This window comes from Dendrobates tinctorius, unplaced genomic scaffold (assembly GCF_039654945.1).
Source record: "Dendrobates tinctorius isolate UK_male_01 unplaced genomic scaffold, ASM3965494v1 ptg000166l, whole genome shotgun sequence".
Taxonomy (NCBI): Eukaryota; Metazoa; Chordata; class Amphibia; order Anura; family Dendrobatidae; genus Dendrobates; species Dendrobates tinctorius.
This window is the reverse complement of record NW_027361833.1, coordinates 11,415,334-11,440,344: the sequence shown is the minus strand read 5'-3', so window position 1 is coordinate 11,440,344 and position 25,011 is coordinate 11,415,334. Positions and strand designations below refer to the sequence as shown.

Genomic DNA, 25,011 nt, shown 5'->3' with positions numbered 1-25,011 from the left:
TTAGCCATTTTGTCTTGCCTGTCATTCCTGCCACTCATTGCTTCTCCAAGTTAAAGGGATGCATGACATTCAACCTTTATTCTGCTTTAGATTTACATCAGCATTGTGTAATTACATCTCATCCTTGATTCCTTGCGAAGCTTCGTCCCCTGCCAGCGATCCACTTTCCCCTAAATATTATGAAGGACTGTCTCAGCTATCAGAAATGAAAACGTCCACCTAGGATGCAGCATATCCAACACGTCATATGATCTGTGACGACTCCTGATTTTATCACTGTGTAGGTTACTTGGATTATCAGCGCATATCTGGCTGTTACAGCAAGTAACACAGAAAGCCACTCCTCCGATAAGAAAAAAATAAAAAATTGGCCAGCTCCGAGTCATGCCAGCCAATAGAACTAGAAGAATCGTGGGATTTAAAACAGATTTGCAGAGGCAGTGCCTGTGTGGCTCCGACCGGAGGAATACTCGTTAAATGAACACTGCTTCTTCTTCTTCTTCTTCTTCTTCTTTTTTTTTTGCTTATGTGAGCTTGCAGCAAGAATTAGCTTCGTGAGCACGACGTATCAGATTAAGTCACTTGTTACCACACCGACGGTGTAGCAGCTGCATAATAAATGACGGTGAGAATCATGTTAGGCATGCTCACCTAACCTAACTTGAATCATGCGTGAGGGGAGCTATTGGAATTCAAATAGACTTTCTTGTTCCCAGCAGTCGGCAGTAATAGAATGCTTTGTGGAAGATGACAGATGCAGAGAAAAGATGCTGTTTTGCACTATCTTGATTTGTTACAGCAGCCAACTTATTGGCATGATGGAGTGACAAGCAAAAAGCAGCTGGCATGGAAGGTAGGATTAGCAAAGTCATCTTATCATTATGAATGTAATAAGAAACTGACTGTGACAAAGGCTATGCTAAAATGCTCTGCACCCTCATCTTAGATGATGATGATGGTAGATACACTCTGCACACTGTGATTCTTCTATGTGTTAACCCTTAGCCTTTCGCATTGCTGCTGCAGACCATTCAGGGGCTTTTTCCGTTGAAGGGTTAAGTTAAGAAGTGTGTCTTAAAAGTCAGTGCAGGAGCAGCTACAGCTTAAATGTCAACAGATTCGCCAAGTGCAGCAAGAGCACAAGATAATGCCAGCTATTAAGAGGAATTCTTCACTGATGTACATGTTGTAATCTACAAGAACTCACGATTAGGCTGAACTCCTACACAATAACCCCCTGCCTTGTTATTTCCATTTGTCACAATATTAAGCTGCAATCTGGGGTTTCCCTTTTGATCTATTCTGCTTATGTTCAGCCATTATTCAGTTTTTAAGAGCAGTATTAGTCAGGAAAATAAAACAGTGGTTTCCTGCAGGGTTATCCAGCAACTCGAACATCTGTCTCAGCTATTGAACTGTATTCACGTTTAGCCAACTTCATGTCTTCCCAGCTGCTCTACCATTTACTTGCTTGATTAAGGATCCTAATTTATGCATGTCTGACTGTATCAAATGGAATAATGAAAAATGTCTATAGAGCTATTTGTGTTATTTCTGCCAGCAACGATTATTATTGCATTTGTAGAAATTGTAGCATTGGGACTATGTCACTCATGATATTGTGTGCAATATGGGGATTCTGTGAGATTTAATTTTTAAAATGCTCGGAGGAGTAGCTGGCAATTTCACATGTGGTTTCTTTTCTCCGTTGCCTGATATGTAACAACAGGTGATCGTTTCTAGGAGAACTTATCATCAGGAGTTCAGTTTTAATATAACACTCCTAATTAAAATGTCACTACAACTTAAGACCACTGAGCAGCAAATGACACAGTTTGCTACTAACTATATGATTTCCAGCCGGCGTAAAGATAAACAACTTAACACTAATGTGGGTTGGTTTGTATTCTGCTAGGAAATGCTTATTACTGGGTGAAATACTATTCATTGCCTGTTATATCTCTATTATTACGTGTTTGTCATTGCTAGGAATAAAATGCTCATAATGGAAATTGATGATCTCTGGGCCAATATATGATTATTTAGTTGTTTTTCTCAAACTGGCTAGATTGAGCTTTGTTTTCCTTGGCTTGTCTTGTAAATAACCTTTTGGCTCATTGGCACTTCATTTATTATTAATTTACTTCACTTTCTCTTTCTAACACAAGTGACTGAGTGTCCAAATAGCAATCACGTTTTCAGATGCAGCATATGTACGCGTCTTGGCCAACTTTGAATGAGTGATACAATATTGTGACACTTACAGTATTTTTACCATGCTGATTTATAAATGCTTGTTGGTAACCATGTCGGGATTTCGGCATCTGCTCTTTTTTTAAAGTGCTGACAAAATGCAGTCTCTCAATAGCTGCTTAAATAGTATTGATCTCATTCAAGCAAAGAACATGCTACACTCCCCTTCTTGTTCTTGGCACCCCCCCGCCTTCTTGCTCTTGTTGTAAAGCAATGGTTAAATCCATGCTTAATTGACAAAATTAATCTTTGAGCAGCCATCAGTTATCGCTTTCCATGTTTATTGTGCATTGATCTAGTGTTGTTGTTAATAATTTGCTTTTCTGCACTGCTAAACCAATTTTCTCTCCTAATGAAGAACACCTAGTACTTCTTTTAACAACTTTCCAACCTGACCCAGAAAATGTAACATTTATTAGTTTTAAGTGGCCTGATTCATTTTAATTTTCCAGGTGCATAAAAACCACTAGAGGTTGCTAGTTGTTATCAATTTTTCACCCGCTAAACAAGCAAATTCTAAAAATGAATTCTCAAGCAAAGCTTTAAAGACTTTTCCTTTTTAATATGATGCGCATAGTTCATTCCTTAAAAGCCCTGTTGATATGCAGCCATAGTATATGTGCAGTAGTTTCCTAAAAGTAATGTTTAATGATGTTCTTTGTATCAGTCGCCCTAAGCAATACTTACAGTTGGCTTCTTCTGCTAATGTATACTCAAAATATTGAAAATGTAGATGGTTACTGATGTAAAATGACTTGACTTGACTTCTCATTCATATCTATTGTAGAATGGACAGAAGTGCATAGGGTCAAATGGACAACTGTGGCCTCTTGACTTGTTTTGAAATCAATCTATCTTTCATGAGAAAATAATTTGATTTACCAGCAGAGAGGTCTGCAAGAGCAGTAACAGGATGTCATGGCAAATACAGTTTGAAATTCACAATATGAAAGTATTGTATGCACTTGAGCTAATTCGTTTCTCAATTTACTACAATATGTCCATTCATTAAAGAGAAAATGTAACTTAAAAGAACTTCATATGCATTATTAAAGAAGAATAAAAATAACTCTATGATCTGGACCACTATTCATCTCCATACCAAAAGCTTTCTACAAACCAGTCATAACCCTTTGTCACTGCTCAAAGCTTTACTAAGTGGAAATATGACGCAAAGTTTTGTGAAATCCTGTCCATTCCAATATTGTAGTCAAATCAAATATAATCATTGTTTAATAAGTGATAATCAATGTTTTAGAGAGCTTTATAATTTTAGATATCAGCAGTGCTTATAGTTTACAGATGTCAAATTGTCATCTTTTCACTGCCGTCTGTTACATACTGTACCACTTTCATGGCGCTTCCCTTTTATAATAGAAAGTTTATAGGATTATGAAGGCCATTAAAATGTCTTAGCTTTGGCACGGATAGAGCTAAATTTCAATCATATATGTATGTCATATTTGGAAATGTTAATGATATGTTGAGACTCTTCTGCCTCACCTTGCTTCACCTAGCTACTTTTCACAGCCTTTTCTCTTTACTTTTCCTAATCGGGAATCTTCAAAATGCATGTTAACAAAGTGTAAAAGTGTAATTTTTTTTACTTTTTTTACAATTCACTAATTCACAAATTAATCAAATAGAAACTCTGTATGGATGTTTTCAATACCACTTTGTATTTAAATAAACTTTGTGAAGTGAACCCATGACAAGGGCTGCAACTCTGTTATTGATTTGTCAAAAGCTGAAAAGGGTAAAAATAACACATTTGCATGTGAAAACCAAAAAGATACCAACTTTCATGTTTATAGCTCACTCCAAAAAGGTGATGAGTAGAGTTGAGCGACTTTGGTCGGATCGGGTTTCGTGAAACCCGAATGAAACAAAATAAGTTTCAGATGAAACTCGTCCGACTAGAGCAAAACAAAGTCGGAGTTTCGTCCGAAACCCGACCCCAATGCAAGTCAATGGGAAATAAAAGTCGGACGAAACTCCGAGTTTTTTTGCTCTAGTCGGACGAGTTTCATCTGAAACTTATTTTGTTTCATTCGGGTTTCACGAAACCCGATCCGACCAAAGTCGCTCAACTATAGTGATGAGCAGCTAGGTTGGCTAACATGAGTATCTCCTCCAGTTTTGATTTACAATAGATTTGGAACAAAATTGTAAAGTCTTGATATGACTTATGTTTATTTGTGACAAAAACAGAAATTTAGCGAAAATTTTGAAAATATTGCCATTTTCAAACTTTCATTTTTATGCCTTCAAATCAGTCATGTCATACAAAATAGCTAATAAATAACATGGTCCACATGTCTACTTTACAGCAGCACAATTTTTGAAACATTATTTTTTGTTAGGAAGTTATAAGGGTTAAATTTGACCAGAGATTTCTCATTTTCACAACAAAATTTACAAAACCATTTTTTGGGGACCACCTCACATTTGAAGTCACTTTGAGGGGCCTATATGACAGAGAATACCGAAAAGTGACACCATTCTAAAAACTGCACCCCTCAAGGTGCTCAAAATTACAATCAAGAAGTTAATAACCCTTCAGGTGTTTTACAGGAATTAATGGAATGAGGAAGGAATAGATAAACATTTAACTTTTTTTTACAAAAATTTTCATTTAGACCTAATTTTTTGTACTTTTGCAAGGGTAAAAGGAGAAAATGGACATACAATTTGATGTGCAATTTCTCTTGAGCATGCCAATAGCGCGTGTGTTGGGGAAAACCCCTGTTTGGGCACACAGCAGGGCTCGGAATGGAAGGAGCGCCATTTCACTTTTTGAATGTAAAATTTGCTGGCACACCATTTTGGAAACTAGACCCCTCAGGGAACTTATCTAGATGTCTGGTGAGCACCTTGAAACCCCAGGTGTTTCACAGAAGTTTATAACGTTGAGCCATGAAAATTAAAAAATCACATTTTTCCCACAAAAATGATTTTTAACTCCAAATTTTGCATTTTCTAAAGAGTTAAAAGGAGAAATTGCACCATACAATTTATTGTGCAATTTCTCCTGAGTATGCCAATACCCCAAATATGGAGGAAGACTACTGTTTGGGTGCTCGTCAGTGGTTGGGATGGAAGGAGCGCTATTTGACTTATTGAATGCAAAATTTGTTGGAATAATTAATGGATGTCATGTCACATTTGGAGAGCCACTGATGTGCCTAAACAATGGAAACCTCCAGAAAGTGATACCATTTGGGAAACTAGACCCCTCAAGGAATGAATTTAGATGTGTGGTATGCATCTTGCACCCCCAGGTGCTTCACAGAAGTTTATAACGTTGAGCCATGAAAATAACAAAATCACATTTTCCTCACAAAAATTTTATTTGAGCCCCAAATGTTGCATTTTCAGAAGAGTAAAAGGAGAGAATGGACCCCAAAATTTGTTGTGCAATGTCTCCTGAGTTTACCGATACCCCTTATGAGGGGGAATACTACTTTTGAAGGAGTCATCAGACAAAAAAGGCTAACAGTCAAACTTGGCTCAAAATGCACCATCTAGCAGATCCTAGAGGAACCCCAGTCTTCAACCTTTAACCCCTATACAGGAATCATGACTTACAATTGGGTTCTCCAGGTTACATTCATGGAGTAGCAGCTGGCTGGAAGAAGAAGTCTGAGGCAAGCTTTGACAAATAAATCCACTTCAGTGCCAAGAGTCAAGACCAGTTACAAAAACAGTAGACAATATTGAAGTTTGAGGGAAATTTGGAGTTAGATACCAATAGGTCAGTCAAATGTGGATACAAACATGCCAGGATCAGGACCAAAAAGGTTTACAGAACAAACATGGTAAGGGTAACAATAAGGGACAGAGAAAATGAATAGCACCAAAAATGTTTGGAAGCCAAATAATAACTGGCAACTCACAATACTATTTGGGGAATTTAAGTAGGGTGTGGTACTGTCCCATTAGCCACAACAGAGAGCTGATTATGCTGTGGGACAGCTTACTCAATCATTCTGCCTGATTGGACATCACCACAGATCCAACTCATGCCAGTATACCTGTACACTTGGCTAAATAGAGCCTGTGACAACCAGTGATATTGGCAATATTTTTTCTTCCTTTGCCATTGACTCCCACAGAATGAATATTGAGGCATCTGACAGTAAAGTCAGTCACTACTGGTGCAGGTTCAGACAGAGATTTATCATTAGACATGAGCTAATCGCTTTGTACGACCCCAGTCTACAGTAGAAGTCTATGCTCTTTGACAAATTTTCTGACCTTGTGTGTTCCTGGGTTTGTCTTATGGTTTGATGTGCTGGTGCTTAATGATCTGTGCCCCACATGGTAAACAGATGATACAGATGATGTCACACCAGACTGGGGAAACAAACATTGCACTGAGAAACCTACAATGTTAGGAAATTTGTAAAAGTCCTGTCCATTTACAGATAGCAGTGACCTGGTCTCTGGACATGGGATTTGGAAAGTGATCCACTTGTCTCTAATTTCCATATATCAAATGGCTATATGAGAGCAATGAAAATATTAACCTGTTAGGAGATGGTGATAAGAATGCTTCTCATGAGGGGTTAATTGTTTACAAAAAGAAAAAAAGACAGTGCTTAATAGATCATTGTCTATGTTTCTCAACAGTGGCCACTAAAAAGTGTACAGAGTTGTGGTGTTCTGAGAAGTATCTGTTTACATCCCTTCACCTCTAGAGGGGATGACAGCTGATCGGTGAGGGTGCTGTGTATTGAACGTATATAAAGTACAAAAGTATTGAATAACTCCTTTAACACACTGCTTCTGTCTGCCTTCACATGGTTTTATAGTCCTATATAGCATGTAGAGTAAAGCAGAACATTAATCATGGCACTGTTTACTGCACTGCTTGATAAGAATCTCCAGTGAAGCCTGGATTATTGCTTAAAAGACTTATGCATTAAGAGACTATGCCAGTCTCTTGTTAAGAAAGCATTTACCATAATTTATGAAAGACATATTGAAATTGTAGGCATTTAACATTTCACTTCCAAATATGTGTTAAACATTAAAATAAGCAACCTGCTAATATTTATTAAGAAGTTTTGCTGGGTTTTCACTACTTGTGAAGGCATGCCATGTGGTTTATCTTATATCTTTTCTTTTCCACTTCAGTAGTTCACTCCCTACCTTACATGGCATTAGATGGAGGGACACATAATGATTACAAATGTTTCAAAATCATCTAATTGTGCAGATTTTGCCAAAACAATTTAATTCTGTGTGAATTTATATTTATTCCCCATCAGTTCTATGCCCCATATGCTCTTGGTTTTGAAGAAACCATAGAGCATAAAATCTGTAAGATGTATAAAAAAATACTCACCTCATCACGCTAGGCCAAGACTTTTGATTGTAACTAAGCCCAGGATGTCTTTGAACAAGCGCAGGAACATCCTAAGCCTATTTTCAACTGGAATTACAGGCTTAGACGGCACGTTGTAGCACACTTTGTGATGTCACAGTGCCGCCACGCTCATATTATATGCATGCACAGCGATGACCTGTATTTAGTTGCTGCCGGAAGTCCCAGCCTAGTGTGAAGAGACCCTGGATTTCAATTGTGGCAATGGAAGTAGAGGAGCATACAGGGAAGAGCAAAAAGCAGTGGAAGCCAAAGAGGTAAGCGGTGGGATTAGTAATAGTTTTTTATTTTTCAACCTTTTGCCTGCTCTCTTTTAATCATTTGCTTGCATTTGTTTTGCTGAATGTGCACAGTGCATATTATGAAAAAATTGTGTTCTGAAAATTATCCAGTTTTGTAAAATTCAATTAGAATTCAATTCCACTTGCTTAAATTTGCTCACATTGAATGGCAATGAAAGACCCATCTTTCATTAACCTCAAATGAAACTCACTGCACATGCCTTATTTTCCTGGGTGTTCAAGTACTGCTTAACCCTCAACTGGTGAGGTGGGGGTTTTGTCATGCAACTGGTGATGTGGGGTTTCCTATACCCCAGTGTTTAGAAATCTCTTATTTTTACAAAAAATGCAAAGATCACGTTTGTTTTAATCGTTTTTTTTATTGGCGATTGATTACACATGAGTATAACAAATTTTTGACACCCACAAATATCGGAAAATGTAATACTTTGATGATTCAATCACAAACATTTTTCAAAAACAAGTGAATATAAGTATTACCATGAAAATTGAAAACACCACAAGCCGTTATAAATTTGTGCAAAAATAAAGAAGTTTTCAAAACTTGAAAATGTGTAAAAAAATAATTACATGAGTAGTGATGTGGGTTTCAGCAAGGCCAAGACAGCACTTAGTGACAGCTAGCTCTGTTATGCGTGGCCAGAAGATAGAGGCCTTGACGACATCCTGTTGACAAGGAAATGGATGGAAGCTAGTGAGACATGTATCCTCATACCAGCATTTTTCAATGAATGGCAGCTGACCAAAAATTCCCTGGGGTATGGCAAACCCCACCTCACCAGTTGAGGGTTAAGAATGTAGGGAGATACTATAACTGAGGTTGAAGACACCTATACCTTGTCACTTTTCCTTCCATCTGCCATAATATGGATAGATTGGCACACTGAGGTTTTAAGAAAAATAAGCAACCTACATAATTGTTTTTAAATAGTGAAGCAGAGAGGAATTTCTACCAATATTTTATTAGCAAGTGCCTATTTAATTGTGTAATACACATATAGAGACAGTAGTAGTTTATTGCATTAAATATATTAAAATTTAATACAGAAGTACAACACCAAATAAGTAAACTGCTGCATATGTAAGCCATAAATCTTTGATATAATTTGCTTTTTACTGTGCAAAAACTTTCAAATTAATAACTATGTTGTGCCATCTTGCTGGATAAGTCTGCCAACTGTCCACAGACATCAAGCCAATCTAAGCCACCAACTGTTTATTTTTCTGGATTGTATTTAGAATCACAATGCAAATGTTTCCTGCAATGTTCAACATGTTATACCAATCTTCATGTTAATTGCAAAACTACATGAATAATCATGTGCGACAATTATGTCTCTGTCCCTTTATAATGCAATGCAAAACAAAATCTATGTAAAACTAATCAAAGTTGCATACATTAGTTTATGTGAATATGAAGACACCAACGAATTAAGATAATTAACACCTGCACTTAAGCACTTACAAAAAGAGGACTTCAGGATTTACTAGGCTGAAGAAATGTAATGCTTATAGAGCATATACTGTACATGTTGAATACTTACATGCATGATTTGAGACCAGCCTTCCGCACTACACGGCAGGAGTGGATGATAAGTGGCAAATTGAGCCTGGTGGCAGAGCATCATGACATCTAGTGAAGTAGTAACATGATGATAAATGAGATTGACTAAAAAGTGCAGCGAGGAGTATGTGTTAAGTTAGCCTGTTAGATCAAGTACATCAATTTTTAAATTGCGGTCATAGATATTGTTGTTCCTTTCATGGGATAACATCTTCTGTTGTTCTTTTAATTCCCTTTTAGAATGTCCATCTAAGACCGCAGACGCATGAGCTAGAGAATGGGGATGATTAAGCTAGCGACACTATGCTCAAACTATGATCAGAGTTTGAGCCCAATGTAATCTTTGTGTGAACTGATTCTCTCACATGCGAGAATGGTAGGACAGGTGCGTAGAAGACAGAGGACTTAATGGCTCCATCTTTTCTATTGTTTGAGTACACGGATTTCGGCTAGACTGGAGTGCAGTATGGTGTGTCACAAGCACCCTTAGACTTGTGTGGGTGTGCATGATTCTAATATTGGAGCCACTTGCACCATGCTGAAATTTTTTTCTCATGCCAATTCGGTGTTTTCAAAGGTATTAAAAACATTTAAGAGAATTTTATCTCTTCCAAAAACCTCCTTAAACCACTTCAAAAACATTTGGAAAACTCTACCTATTAATTTCTATGAAAACTTGAAACTTTGCCATTTAAATTAGGAGTTTTTGAAGTGACTTTTTTTCCTAAAGGGTTTATGAAAATGCTTGTTAGGAAAAAAAAGTGCTTACCATGTCTTTGAAGCAGACGTTGGAGTCCACTTCAAACTAGAGTGTAAAATTAAAAGACTGCGAAAGAAGCTTCAGGAAAAAAAAGTTTTTCAAAACTGCTTTAAAACCCTTATCAAAAAGGCTTCAGCAAAAGGTAAGCACTAAAAGTACTCTAAAAAGGGTGTTCCCCAGAAACAAAAGTTAATTTTAATCAATAGATGTTCCTGTGCTAAGATAATCTTATAAATGTGTCCCTGTTGTGTACTGTGTAATGGCCATGTGTGACCGTGCAGGAACCACAGCTCCTGGGTGGAGAGGGGAGAAAAAAAGTATACAGACATTACAGCGTGGAATCACAGGTGGTTCTTCCTTTGAAATAAATCATTGTTTAAAAAATAGATAGTGAAATGCTTTAACTCACAGGAAGAAATAGATGTGATCCCATGCTGTCCTGTCTGTATACTCTTTTGCTTCCTCCACTACCCAGGAGCTGTGATATGAGTAGACCATGTTCCTGCATGGTCAGACACAGACATTACACAGTACACAGAAGGGGAACATCTATAACATTATCTCAGCACAGAAATATTTTGTTCAAACACATCCAACCGTCGAATGCATTATTACATCCAAGATTTATTGAATAAAATTAACTTTTGTTCATGGGAAAACCCCTTTAAGACTAGGTTCACACAACATTTTTTGAGGTTTTCAAAAATGACAAGTTTTTCAATCAGAAATAGCTTTAATAAAAGCTCTCTTCTTTTGGGTGGGGTGGGTTCTTGAGGGTTTTTTCCTTAAGCATTTCTTTAAGAGGTTTTAAAAAGGTTTTTGAGAGGATCTTTAAGCTTTTTTTCCAAACAGCTCTTTTTGCAGCATTTTCAATTGTGTCATTTTTTTCATCAGGCATTTTTCAAAACCAAAAGGGCAAAATAATAAAATAAATCTCGAGATATGAACAGCAAAACGAATTAGCCATAATCAGTTCAGATGTATCCTTTAGTTGACACAATGGATAATACATGGATAAAATGTGTTACTTATAACATTACATCTAACATCTAGTTGAAGTTTTATTATTTTCATGATAATGTTATAGTTCAATTAGGTGACACATTACGTGTTGGTCACTACTTTCATTTATTATCCATGTAACAAATTTATGCATGACTGAAAAACTCAAGCAATTCTTCATATTTTAATAGGTTCATATCTGTGTCACAGCAAAGAAATAATACTTTAAAAGATGCTTTCAATCAAGCCATCACTTAATGGGTTTATATATGAACTGGTTTGAGTGAATCTTTGAGAAACTAGTTCTCACTGATATCTAAGAAACTTAACTCCATACTGTAATTTGTAACCAGACATATAAGATTTGATTAGATTCTCTTTAACAATAGATGATCACATGTAGTCTTGATAATTGCCCTTGCTCTAGATCTATAGTGTTTTTCGGTTTCAACTCTTCCCCAGATAAGCATGAAACATGTACCTTGCTATCTACTTGAAGTGAAAAAAGTGGATAATCAGTACTATTTTTTATTTCTTAATGGTCCAATATTATTGTTCACACATCCATTGTAGGCAATTTTAGCTGTGCACAGGAGTTAGCATGAGAACACTGACCACTCAATGGCTAAACAGCCCCATACAATGAAATTTTAAAGGCGCTGTGAGTTCTGACGCCTTTCTATTATAGCCATCATCAACGTTTTCAGCAAGATATGCTACAGTCACTTCTCTGTTAGATTAAACCTGATGGGTTAGTCTTCACTTCCATTTATGAGCTTTGGGCTCCAGTGACCAGTTGCCATTATACTGGTTGCTCTTTCTCCGACCACTTCTGGTAGGTGCTAATGACAGCATACCAGAGTAGCACAGTGACCAAACTGCAACAACTAAGTTGCTTAGATCCTTATTCTTGTCCATTTTTGCTACTTCCAGAACATCAGCAAAAAGAGCTGACTGCTTCTTTCCTAATAAAATCCATCCATATATAGGTATCACTCGCAGATGATAATTAGGGTGGATCTCATTACTTGTCAGTGGTTTTCAGATTGTAAACTTATCTTTAAAGGTTTTAAATATGATTGGGAATTTTAATTGTGTTCATTTTAAAGTAATGTGGACAAAAAACATGAACCTTCTTGCCATTCATGGGCATACCCACTGTGGGGCAGGGGAGCAGATGCCCCCCTAGAAGCAGTGGCGTGCCACGCACCTATCATGAGGCCTGGGCCTGGCCACCTGTTTATCCTGCCACTGGCCCTTTAAATCTTTGGGCTCCTCGGCTTTACAGTTGTGCGTAGTGGCCCGGGTGCCCTGTACATAGGGGGTTACTAAGAATGTTTGACGTTGAACATCAGGATGTTGTTTGTGAGCGGTGGCCTCCGGGAAAATGGCTGCTGGGACAGCACATGCTCAGTTTCAGATCTCGTCTCCTGAGATCTCGGGACTAGATCTGAATCTGAGCATGCGCCGCCCCCAGCGGCCATTTTCCCGGAGGCCACCCCATTGCAGCAATGGAGCTGCGGGGCCTGCAGGCTTTGAGGAAATGTCTGTGGAGCCCTGACGCTGCACAAAGAGCCACCGCCTCCGACCCCCCGCACAGAGCCCCCACGCTGCAGAAAAGAGGAGCCACCGCTCCCCCAGACCAGAGCCCCGCAGAGAGCACCGCTGCCACAATGAGGTAAAAGGGGATACTCCACTTACACCTTCCCTGTGAGACACCCCCTCTCTTCATCTTCAGCACCACTCCTCCACACTGCCCTATAAGATGATACTTGGTGCATAAGATGACCTCCGACTTTTAAGAAGATTTTCTGGGGTTAAAAGGTTGTCTTATACGCCGGAAAATACAGTATTTATGTGAAATATCAACAAACTTTGCACACTTCAAACATAAAATTAGCAAAATAAACAATTGTGTTGAAAGCTTCAGGCGCAATGAGCCTGAGATGCCACGGAGGTCACACCTGCTCTCTGCAAGGACGGCAGTAAAACTGAGTTGGGGGGTTCAAGCAGCACTTAAATATCGGAAGGTACTGGGATGGTTGGGATCCCCTGCCCCTTGGAGAGGAGGGGGAAACAAAAATGTGTGTGCTCTGCCTGTTAGACCTATTGCACCTGACATAGGGTGGAATAGAGTAAAAGGAAGAAATATCTTGCATTTAAGACATGGCACATCACATCTTAGCCTTAGATTTAAGTTTAAATGTTTTGCAGAGTCTGCTTTTTACTACTTTTTGACGTAGGTCTACCTGTATAATTACAGATTTTGCTTCAGTGAAGCTGTTGTATAGTTTCGCCTTTAGTATTATCAGCCTCAATTATAGTAGAAACAGGACAGTGGTTGGAGAATTGGGATGGAGAATATATTTCCTGAAAACATTTGCTTATATACCATAACATTAGCAAATATTATAGGGTCCATTGTCAAGAGGGGCTTGGCACTGAATTTATGTTCCTGCTCCTGCCCGTCATGACTATGTCATGATAGCTAGATGCAGTCACTACAAAGTAGAGATTCCTGCATACAGATTTATAAAGTTGCCATTGATTTTGTTTCTATCTAATTCCATCCTCAGGCAACTTTTTCTATTAGTGACAAAATGCAGCTTGGATTATATAATTTATCAAGTTTAATAAAATAAGTAACACTAAACATACAGATAGAAGTTTCCAATGCCAAACTTTGAACCTCAAAAGAGGTTTTGGAGGTTAACTCTACTTTTCAAATCTTTCAAAATGTCCAAGTGGCTCCAAGAGAAAGTTGAATTTTCCCATGTTCCCATAGGATTTGACATATTTTTGGGCCATTTCAACACCTTCATAAAATAAGTAATTCTTGAAGGTTTTTTGCTCCCCAATGTTTCAGCAATGTGGCATGGAGAAGAGAATAGGTTTCAAAGAGAAGTTGTCTGTAAAAGGAGCATTATATATGCCGAAAACTGACTGACTCTCAAATGCAAATCTCCAAAAATTGTCACATATGAGTTTAATACTTGAAGGTGAAGCAAATTTAGAAGAGATCTAAGAGCAATCAATTCTAATTTTTATTGTAGGGCACTATGGGACCAACTTATTAAGCCTGGCATTATGCATGCCAGTGTTACTGAAGGAACTCTCTGAAGTACAATACCCAAAGATAGACTAAGCATAAAAAAAGCAAATAGATGCACATAGTGGGAGTACATCAAGGAAAGAAGAAAACAGTTAATGGAGTATGGGTGCTCACCATATGGGATTGTGCTGAGGTGGGCACAACTCCACTGAAGGTCAAACCAGATGCCCAACATGCTGCCACAGTCCACGTCCCATGGCTGAGCAATGCTGGACCGAACTGGGAAGGAAAGGCATACAGGATATAATGCTTGGATCAGCATTTCGAAGAAGACTGCAAAAGATGGATTTCATTTTCATGCATTCATTGGATCATGCCATAGTGAGGCGCCCACCACTTAGCTAATCAGATGCATATGTTAAATGGCATGCAATCCTGTTAGAAATGTTCTCTAGTCAAGCAACCTGCTCCAGCAACTGGAGTACATTTCTGAAGTAAATTGCAGCACTAAAGAGGCATACTTTTTCATGAATTTGAAAGGTGGGTGTAGCCACTGTCCATTACCTTTATATCCCGCTCATGTTATGCCCAATTTTTTTGTAACTGGCGACACTTGTGTCTAAAAGCCACGTGTTTTAAAATTTTCATGCAACTTAAAAGTTTTGCAAAAATATTGCGATTTATTAAACACCTTCATGAATCAGGTCCTGTGTTTTCTTTATACTCATCGGTTTATGACATGTTGATGTGATGGTATCCTGAAAACAGGCTAGCCTTTAATCTTTTTCTATTGAACTGATTCACCATTACGGAAACCACCCAGTGTGCACATTTACTTCACTATGTAGGAATCATAAACTTCAAATACCCTCAAGACAGCCACAAAATACATTGGAAATGAGAGTGGACACATTTTATATTCTCATAATAACTTTGAAAATGAATGTGTGGTACAAGTGTACTGCATGCCCAAGCAGCAGAATTACTTTCATAATAATAGATTACTGCATATGTAGAGAGCCTCTAATGCAGTATTCTGTAAGATATATATTCAAATTGACCTTGAAAATGCATTAGCATAGCACTAGAAGAACTGTTGATGCTTTAGCAGTATTTTAAAATTCTACGCAATGTAGATAATTAATGGATTGTCTTCTTGAATGATGCTTGTATTATTGTAAACTCAAGCAGATCTGTTAAGGTACAAATAAAACGAAGGTTGGGTAAACTTTAATACAGTGACACTTAACGTCAACGTGATTCCTTAAATCCCGTTAAGATCTCAGTTTTGTGTGACCTTGGAGAAATCAGTTTATCTTTCTATGTGAACTATGCAGAAAACAGACTGTTGTGTCTGAAATGTAAAGTGTAGAATGAATTGACTGCATGTGCCATCAATCAGGTTCTTAAATGAGTTCTCCCCTCTAGTCACAAAGGAGCATAACTTAATTTCCCAAAACTCTACAATCTATCAAATTCTGTTGTTTGCATATTTGTATATCTTTGAGGCTCCTTTTTAGCTTTATTATAACCAAGTCCTATACTGGGAAAATTGGATACAGACCTCTGTTGTAAGAATACAAAGCATATACAAATTTTGGGGAAAATGTATGTTCCAGCCAAAATTGCCCAAATCCATGCCACTATCCACCATCCATGCCTAGTGGTATTTTTCCAATTGTTTTCTCTCTTACCCGAACTTTACAATGTCACTTAATATCTTATCCTCACCAGCAGCTCATCTTTTTTATTGCTCACTATATATTACCTTCTCAGTCTAGAAGTAGTTTGCTGCAAGCATGTTAATGAATAATGCATGGTGAAACACTAAAATACAAGACGTACATGGGTAAATTAGTTCACTGTATTGCTATAGTTATGGTTCAACCCCAGAGTCATAGATAAGAAACAGATGACATCAGTATGCAGTCAGAGTTTGTAGTTTAACAAGCAAGAGGTCTGGGCTGGTGGACTTCTTTAAACATGGGTTATGAGCAGAAGGCAGACAAGGAACCAAAGTCAGGAAACTAGATAAGTCATAAACAATAAAAATAAGTCAAGAAATATATCAAGAAATATATGTTTGCATGTAATATGTAAATTAGAACATTATTAGTCAAGCTATGAGCATAAGAGAGAAAGGAACTTTAAGAATCTTGGTTTGGCTGTACATAGAATCATAGAATCATAGAATCGTAGAGTTGGAGGGGACCTCCTGGGCCATCTGGTCCAACCCCCTACTCAAAGCAGGATTCGCTAAATCATCCCAGTCAGATGTCTGTCCAGCCTCTGTTTGAAGACTTCCATTGAAGGAGAACTCACCACTTCTCGTGGCAGCCTGTTCCACTCATTGATCACTCTAACTGTCAAAAAGTTTTTTCTAATATCTAATCTGTGTCTCCTCCCATTCAGTTTCATCCCATTGCTTCTAGTCTTTCCTTGTGCAAATGAGAATAAAGTTGATCCTTCTACAATGTGACAGCCCTTTAGATATTTGTAGACAGCTATTAAGTCTCCTCTCAGTCTTCTCTTTTGCAAACTAAACATTCCCAAATCCTGCAACCTTTCCTCATAAGACAGGGTTTGCAGACCGGTCACCATTCTGGTCGCTCTTTTCTGAACTTGCTCCAGTTTGTTGATGTCTTTTTTAAAATGTGGTGCCCAAAACTGGACACAATATTCCAGATGAGGTCTGACCAAAGAGGAGTAGAGGGAAATAATGACTTCACGTGATCTAGACTGTATGCTTCTGTTAATACATCCTAGAATTGCATTTGCCTTTTTTGCTGCTGCATCACACTGTTGACTCATATTCAGTCTGTGATCTATTAGTATACCCAAGTCTTTTTCACATGTGCTGTCACTTAGCCCTATTCCTCCCATTCTATATATGCTTTTTCCATTTTTATTGCCCAGATGTAGTACTTTGCATTTCTCCCTGTTAAAAACCATTCTGTTTGTTGCTGCCCACTTCTCCAGTTTATTTAAATCTTTTTGAATCCTCTCTCTCTCTTCTCTAGTATTAGCTATCCCTCCTAGCTTTGTGTCATCAGCAAATTTAATCAGTTTACCCTCAATGCCTTCATCTAAATCGTTGATAAAGATGTTGAACAATACAGGGCCCAGGACAGAGCCCTGTGGTACCCCACTTGAGACATTCTTCCAACTGGATGTGCAGCCCTTTACGACCACTCTTTGGGTCCGATCACTAAGCCAGTTATGAATCCACCTAACAGTTGCCTTGTCCATTCCATACTTAATCATTTTTTCAATAAGGATTGTATGAGAGACTTTGTCAAATGCTTTGCTGAAGTCAAGATATACTATATCTACAGCGTTTCCTTGATCCACCCAATCAGTGATACCGTCATAGAAGGAAATTAAGTTAGTCTGACATGACTTATTAGTTACAAACCCATGCTGACTCTGTTTAATCACTTCATTCTTATCCAGGTATTGACATACATGTTGTTTAATAATTTGTTCAAAGATCTTTCCTGGTATAGAAGTCAGACTCACCGGCCTATAGTTACCTGGGTCCACCTTCTTCCCCTTTTTGAAGATAGGAACAACATTTGCTCTTCTCCAGTCTTCTGGCACTTCTCCTGTTCTCCAAGAATTTTCAAAGATTATAGAGAGGGGTTCAAAAATTTCTTCTGCTATCTCCTTCAGTACTCTGGGGTGTAATTCATCTGGACCTGGAGACTTGAATTCATTTAGGCTAACTAAGTGTTTCCTCACTATCTTTCTGTTTATAGATATCCTGGATTCTTCTATTCCCTTAATAGGACAGTGAATAACAGTTGATGTTACATTTCCTTTCTGAGAGAAAACAGATGCAAAATAGGAATTTAAAAGTTCAGCCTTCTCAACATCCTGTCTTACCATTTCATCATTTTCATCCTGTAAAAATCCTATAGCATCTTTGACTTTTCTTTTACTTTTGACATATCCCCAAAATCCTTTATTATTGCTTTTGACATCTCTTGCAAGCCTCAATTCATTTTCAGCTTTAGCTAATCTGATTTGTGCCCTGCAGGTTCTGCAGACAGCATTATATTCTTCTTTAGATATGCCTCCCTCTTTCCATTTTATAAACATTTTTTTCTTCCTTTTTAGCATGTGCTTAAGTTCTGTGTTCATCCATCCTGGTTTCCTTAACTGCTTCCTATTCTTCCCTCTTTTCGGAATTGTTAACAACTGTGCTTTGAGAATTTCATTTTTCAAGATTTCCCATCCTTCCTGGACATTTTTGTCTTTAAGGATATCCAGCCATTGGATCCCTCCAATTCTCTTTCTGAATCCCTTAAAATCTGCCTTTCTGAAATCTAACCTTGACGTCTGAGTCTTCACAGGTCTTCCGCCTCTAGTTATCCAAAATTCTAAAATAGCATGGTCGCTACCTCCTAGGGTCCCAGCCACTTTTACCTCCTCAACCATTTCCTCCCTGTTTATAAGGATTAGATCCAAGGTAGCAGTTCCCCTTGTTTTCTCCCTTACCTTTTGGAAGATAAAGTTGTCAGCAAGAGAGGATAAGAATTTCCTTGACCTGTTAGTTTTGCCTGAGAGAGATTCCCAACAAATGTCTGGATAGTTGAAATCTCCCATGACAACTATGTCATATTTTTTGGAGAACTTGGCCATTTGATGCATAAAGAGTTCATCCATAGCTTCAGCTTGCACAGGCGGCCTGTAGTAAATGCCTACAATGGTGTCCTTTCCATTGTTCTGTCCTTGTATTCTTACCCAAACAGTTTCCACAGAACTCCCAGTCTCTGAAGCTTCAATCTCTGTGCAGATATACGCGTTTCTAACATACAATGCGACTCCTCCTCCTCGTTTATCAAGTCTGTTTCTTGCAAATAAGTTGTATCCTTCTAGTCTTGTATTCCAATCATGTGTATTGTCCCACCAAGTTTCAGTGATTCCAATGACATCATATTTCTTTTCCTGTGTTAGTAGTTCCAATTCTCCTTGTTTGTTGCCCATGCTTTGGGCATTTGTATAGAAACATTTTAGTTTGTGATTGGTTTCTCTTTCTCCAATATTTTTATAAATTAGATTCTTTCGTCTTTGTTCTTCCTTTCCACTTCTAATAGCAGAGTTCTCAATAGCATTTGTCAGGTGTATGGCTTTTTCTGGTCTTTTGCTTCCCTTCCCATGTTGTTCTAGTTTAAAGCTCTCCTTACAAGTGTAGCAAGGCGACTTCCAAATACATGCTTACCAGTCTTCGTAAGGTGCACCCCATCTCTAGCAAGTAGTCCATCGTATAAGTAGTTCACTCCGTGATCCAGAAATCCAAATCGTTGCTGACGGCACCATCGACGTAGCCAGTTGTTCACCTGCAGAATCTTATTCCACCTCCTTGTTCCATGGCCATCCACTGGGAGGATGGAAGAGAAGACCACCTGCGCTCCCAGTTCTTTCACTTTCTTACCTAAGTCTTCAAAGTCTCTACAGATGGTTTCCAGGTCGTTTCTTGCAGTGTCATTTGTCCCCACATGTAGTAGCAGGAATGGGTAGTCATCTGTAGGTCTGAAGAGTCCTGATATCCTGTCAGACACATCTTTAATTTTTGCACCTGGAAGACAACACATTTCTCTTGAAGTTATATCCGGTCTGCAGATAGCGGCCTCAGTTCCTCTCAACAGGGAATCCCCCATGACCACCACTCTCCGTTTCTTCTTCACAACATTTTTCTTTCTCCATCTAGGAGGACTCTGAAGGCGTACAAGGTTGCTGCTTGTTGGCAAAGTCTTATCCTGATGTATTTCTTCATTGTTTTCCTGCGTGAGAGCCTGGTACTGGTTTCTGAGCAGTATGGGTGCTGACTGCCTCCTGATCCTCCTGCTTCTCTGGGTCACATGTCTCCATTCCTCTGTTTCTTCAGGTGCACTTCGAATTTCTTCTCTTTCTGTAACATGAAGAGATAATTCTGCTCTGTCCAAGAACTCTTCACCTTCCTTAATGATCTTCAACGTAGCTAACCTCTCTTCGAGATTTTGCAACTTTTCCTCCAACAGGGACACAAGCTTGCATTTGTGGCATGTGAAGTTTGGCTTTTCCACTGGTAAGTCTGTGAACATGTAGCAAGAAATGCAGCTCACCAAATGGCTCCTGGCCTCTTCCATCTTGAGATTTCTTAAAAACGATGAAAGATGAGCCCAAATTCGCGCGCCGATAGGCACGCGGTTTTTCCAATTTCCTCTTTTCAGCTGCAACAGCCAAAACCCAGTGATCGTTGAGCTCGCGGAGACTCTTCACTTATCCCAGAAGGCACTGGGAATATGCAAATGATCTCCTCAAGACTCTTCCCCTGGTTTTCCAATTTCCTCTTTTCAGCTGCAACAGCCAAAACCCAGTGATCGTTGAGCTCGCGGAGACTCTTCACTTATCCCAGAAGGCACTGGGAATATGCAAATGATCTCCTCAAGACTCTTCCCCTGGTTTTCCAATTTCCTCTTTTCAGCTGCAACAGCCAAAACCCAGTGATCGTTGAGCTCGCGGAGACTCTTCACTTATCCCAGAAGGCACTGGGAATATGCAAATGATCTCCTCAAGTCTCTTCCCCTGGTTATTATTTGGGAAGAAAATCTTTGGTGCATGCTGGTCCTTTAATGTGATGTCATCGGCGCACATACTTGCAAAAGACAGTGTTTGGAAAAGGACCGAAGAGAGGAGTAGCCAGGAGGAAATCATTGGCGGTTGTGGTGGGAGGAGAAAAGTATAGGTTTTCTATCCTATGGGATCTATAGTTAGATTGTTACGTTTATTATTGTCATGTCCACAGTTCGTTCTTTAGCGTCTTAGTAAAATTTACTTCTGATAAAAAATCTAAAATGCTCAGAATGCATAACTCTTAGAATATAATTAAGAGCTCTTTCACATATTTTTTGAAGAACATATGAAAATAATATAAAAACTGGTCCAAAAACAGCAGTAATATCACACAAGCAATTCAAGTTTTTAAGTGCTATTTTTTGTTGTTGCTATCATTAACCTACATAGGTTTAAACCCTTACCTACAATGGATGTAATATTCCATCCATGTGACCCTGGACCTAATTCCCATGGACGGAATATTACGTCATAGCGATCAGCGGCGCCCACGTGGTGAGCGCCACTGATCGTGGCCGGGTGTCAGCTGATTATCACAGGTGACACCCGGCACAATGTGTCAGGGGCAGTCACGGACCACCCCTGACATGTTAACCCCTTGCACACCGTGATCAAACATGATCGCGGTGTACCGGGTTTAAAGGGAAGCATCGGCAGGGAGGGGGCTCCCTCCATGCTTACCTGAGCCCCCCACAGCAGCGCAATGTGCAGCGCTGCTGCAGGGGGCTCCATCCCTGCAGGTCCCCAGATCCAAGATGGCGACAGGGACCTTCGGGGCCTGCAGGGAGCTGGCTTCCTCAGTGCCTGCAATGCGCAAGCATGAGCCACTCTGCGTCAATGCCTGTGACAGATCGCTGATCTGTCACAGTGATCTGTGATGTGACAGATCAGCGATCTGTCACATGACAGTTATTTCCCCCCTGGGACAATGTAATAAAGTTAAAAAAGTGTAAAAATAATTTTTTAAAAATCGCTAAATAAATAAAAAAAATATATATTCCCTAATACATTCATTTTTTGGAAATAAAAACAAAAAAAACAATAAAAGTACACGTATCACCGTGTCCGTAACGACCCGCCCTATAAAACTGTCCCATTAGTTAAGCCCTTTAGCAAACCCCTTAAAAAATAAAAATAAAAAACTAAACAAAAAATAATGATTTCTTATCATACCGCCGAACAAAAAGTGCAATAACGCGCGATCAAAAAGACGCATATAAATATGCATGGTACCGCTGAAAACGTCATCTTGTCCTGCAAAAAATGAGTTGCCATACAGCATCATCAGCAAAAACATAAAAAAAGTTATAGCTCGCAGAATAAAGCGATGCAAAAATAATTATTTTTTATATAAAATTGTTTTCATGGCATCAAAGCGCCAAAACATAAAAAAACCTAAATAAAGTATCGCTGTAACTGTACTGACCCGAAGAATAAAAGCGCTTTATCAATTTTACGGAATGGTATAAATGCACCCTCCAAAAGAAATTCATGAAACGCTGGTTTTTGTTCATTCTGCGTCACAAAAATCGGAATAAAAAGCGATCAAAAGATGTTACGTGCCCGAAAATGATACAAATAAAAACTTCAACTCGTCCCGCAAAAAATAAGACCTCACGTGACTCAGTGGGTCAAAATATGGAAAAATTATAGCTCCCAATATGTGGTGATGCAAAAACTATTTTTACAATAAAAAGCGTCTTTTAGCGTGCGATAGCTGCCAAACATAAAAACCCACCATAAATAGTAAATCAAACCCCCTGTTATCACCCCCTTAGTTAGGGAAAAGTAATAAAATTAAAAGAAAATGTATTTATTTCCATTTTCCCATTAGGGTTAGGGTTAGAGCTAGGGTTATGGCTACGGTTAGGGCTAGGGTTAGAGCTAGGGTTAGGGCTAGGGTTAGGGCTGAGATTAAGGATAGGGGTGTGTTGGGGTTAGGGTTGGAGTTATAATTGGGGGGTTTCCACTGTTTGGGCACATCAGGTGCTCTCCAAATACAACATGGCGTCTGATCTCAATTCCAGCCAATTCTGCGTTGAAAAAGTCAAATGGTGCTCCTTCCCTTCCAAGCTCTGCCACGCGCCCAAACAGTGTTTTACCCCCACATATGGGGTATCAGCCTACTCAGGGCAAATTGCAAAAAAAACTTTTGGGATCCAATTTCTCCTATTACTCTTAGGAAAATAAAAAATTGGGGGCAAAAATATCATTTTTGTAGAAAAAAATGATTTTTTTATTTTCATGCCCGGGCGTTATAAACTTCTGTGAAGCACTTGGGGGTTCAAAGTGCTCACCGCATATCTAGATAAGTTCCGTGGGGGGTCTAGTTTCCAAAATGGGGTCACTTGTTGGGAGTTTCAATAGCTTAGGTAATCAGGGGCTCTCCAAACACACATGACGCCCGCAGACCATTCCATCAAAGTCTGCATTCCAAAACATCACTAGTTCCCTTCCGAGCCCTGACGTGTGCCCATACAGAAGTTTTCTCCCACATATGGGGTATCAGCGTACTCAGGACAAATTGGACAACAACTTTTGGGGTCCAATTTCTCCTGGTACCCTTGGGAAAATAAAAAAATTGGTGACTAAAAGATCATGTTTGTGGAAAAAATACGATTTGTTTATTTCATGCCCTTTCATTATAAACTTCTGTGAAGCCCTTGGGAGTTCAAAGTGCTCACCACACATCTAGATAAGTTCCTTAGGGGGTCTAGTTTCCAAAATGGGGTCATTTGTGGGGTTTCCACTGTTTAGGTACATCAGGGGCTCTCCAAAGGCAACATGACACCCGCAGACCATTCCATCAAAGTCTGCATTCCAAAACGTCACTACTTCCCTTCCGAGCCCTGACGTGTGCCCATACAGTAGTTTTCTCCCACAAGTGAAGTATCAGAGTACTCAGGACAAATTGGACAACAACTTTTGGGGTCCAATTTCTCCTGGTACCCTTGGGAAAATAAAAAAATTGGTGACTAAAAGATCATGTTTGTGGAAAAAATACGACTTTTTTATTTTCACGCCCGGGCGTTATAAACTTCTGTGAAGCACTGGGGGGATCAAAGTGCTCACCACACATCTACATAAGTTCCTTGGGGTGTCTAGTTTCCAAAATGGTGTCATTTGTGGGGGGTTTTCACTGTTTTAGTACATCAGGGGCTTTCCAAACGCAACATGGTGTCCGATCTCAATTCCAGCCAAAAACGTCAAATGGCGCTGCTTCACTTCCGAGCTTTGCCATGCGCCCAAATAGTTGTTTACCTCCACATATGGGGTATCAGCGTACTCAGAACAAATTGCACAATAACTTTTAGGGTCCTGTTACCCTTGGAAAAATAAGAATTGAGGGTGAAAAGATCATTTTTGTGGAAAAAATATGATTTTTTAATTGTATGGCTGTACTTTATAAACTTCTGTGAAGCCCTTGGGGGTTCAAAGTTCTCACCACACATCTAGATAAGTTCCTTGGGGGGGTCTAGTTTCCAAAATGGTGTCATTTGTGGGGGGTTTCCACTGTTTTGGTACATCAGGGGTTTTCCAATCGCGACATGGTGTCCGATCTTAATTTCAGCCAAAAAAGTCAAATGGCGCTGCTTCCCTTTTGAGCTCTGCCATGCGCCAAAATAGTCATTTACACCCACATATGGGGTATCAGCATACTCAGGACAAATTGCACAATAACTTTTAGGGTCCTGTTACCCTTGGGAAAATAAATATTGGGGGTGAAAAGATCATTTTCGGGGAAAAAATATAATTTTTTAATTGTACCGCTGTACGTTATAAACTTCTGTGAAGCCCTTGTGGGTTCAAAGTTCTCACCACATATTTAGATAAGTTCCTTGGGGGGTCTAGTTTCCAAAATGGGGTTACTTGTCGGGTGTTTCCACTGTTTAGGTACATCAGGGGCTCTCCAAACGTGATATGGCGTCCGATCTGAATTCCAGCCAATTTTGCATTGAAAAAGTCATATGGCGCTCCTTCCATTCTGAGCTCTGCCATGCACCGAAGCAGTGGCCCTCCCACATATCAGGTATCGGCGTACTCAGGACAAACTGAACAATAACTTTTGCA

At 39.1% G+C, this 25,011-nt stretch overlaps 1 protein-coding gene across 7 annotated transcripts in view; it reads left to right on the top strand.

The window, feature by feature from the left end:
* The first annotated feature begins 394 nt into the window (after nt 1-394).
* The window catches only part of DMD (dystrophin), a 3,834,938-nt gene continuing 3,810,321 nt past the window's right edge, over nt 395-25,011 (top strand). For all 7 annotated transcript variants that reach the window (XM_073550686.1, XM_073550687.1, XM_073550688.1 and 4 more), the window contains exon 1: nt 395-853. In XM_073550686.1, coding sequence (XP_073406787.1) covers nt 847-853 — 7 coding nt within the window. In that variant the 5' untranslated portion in view covers nt 395-846. The remainder of the gene's footprint in view (nt 854-25,011) is intronic.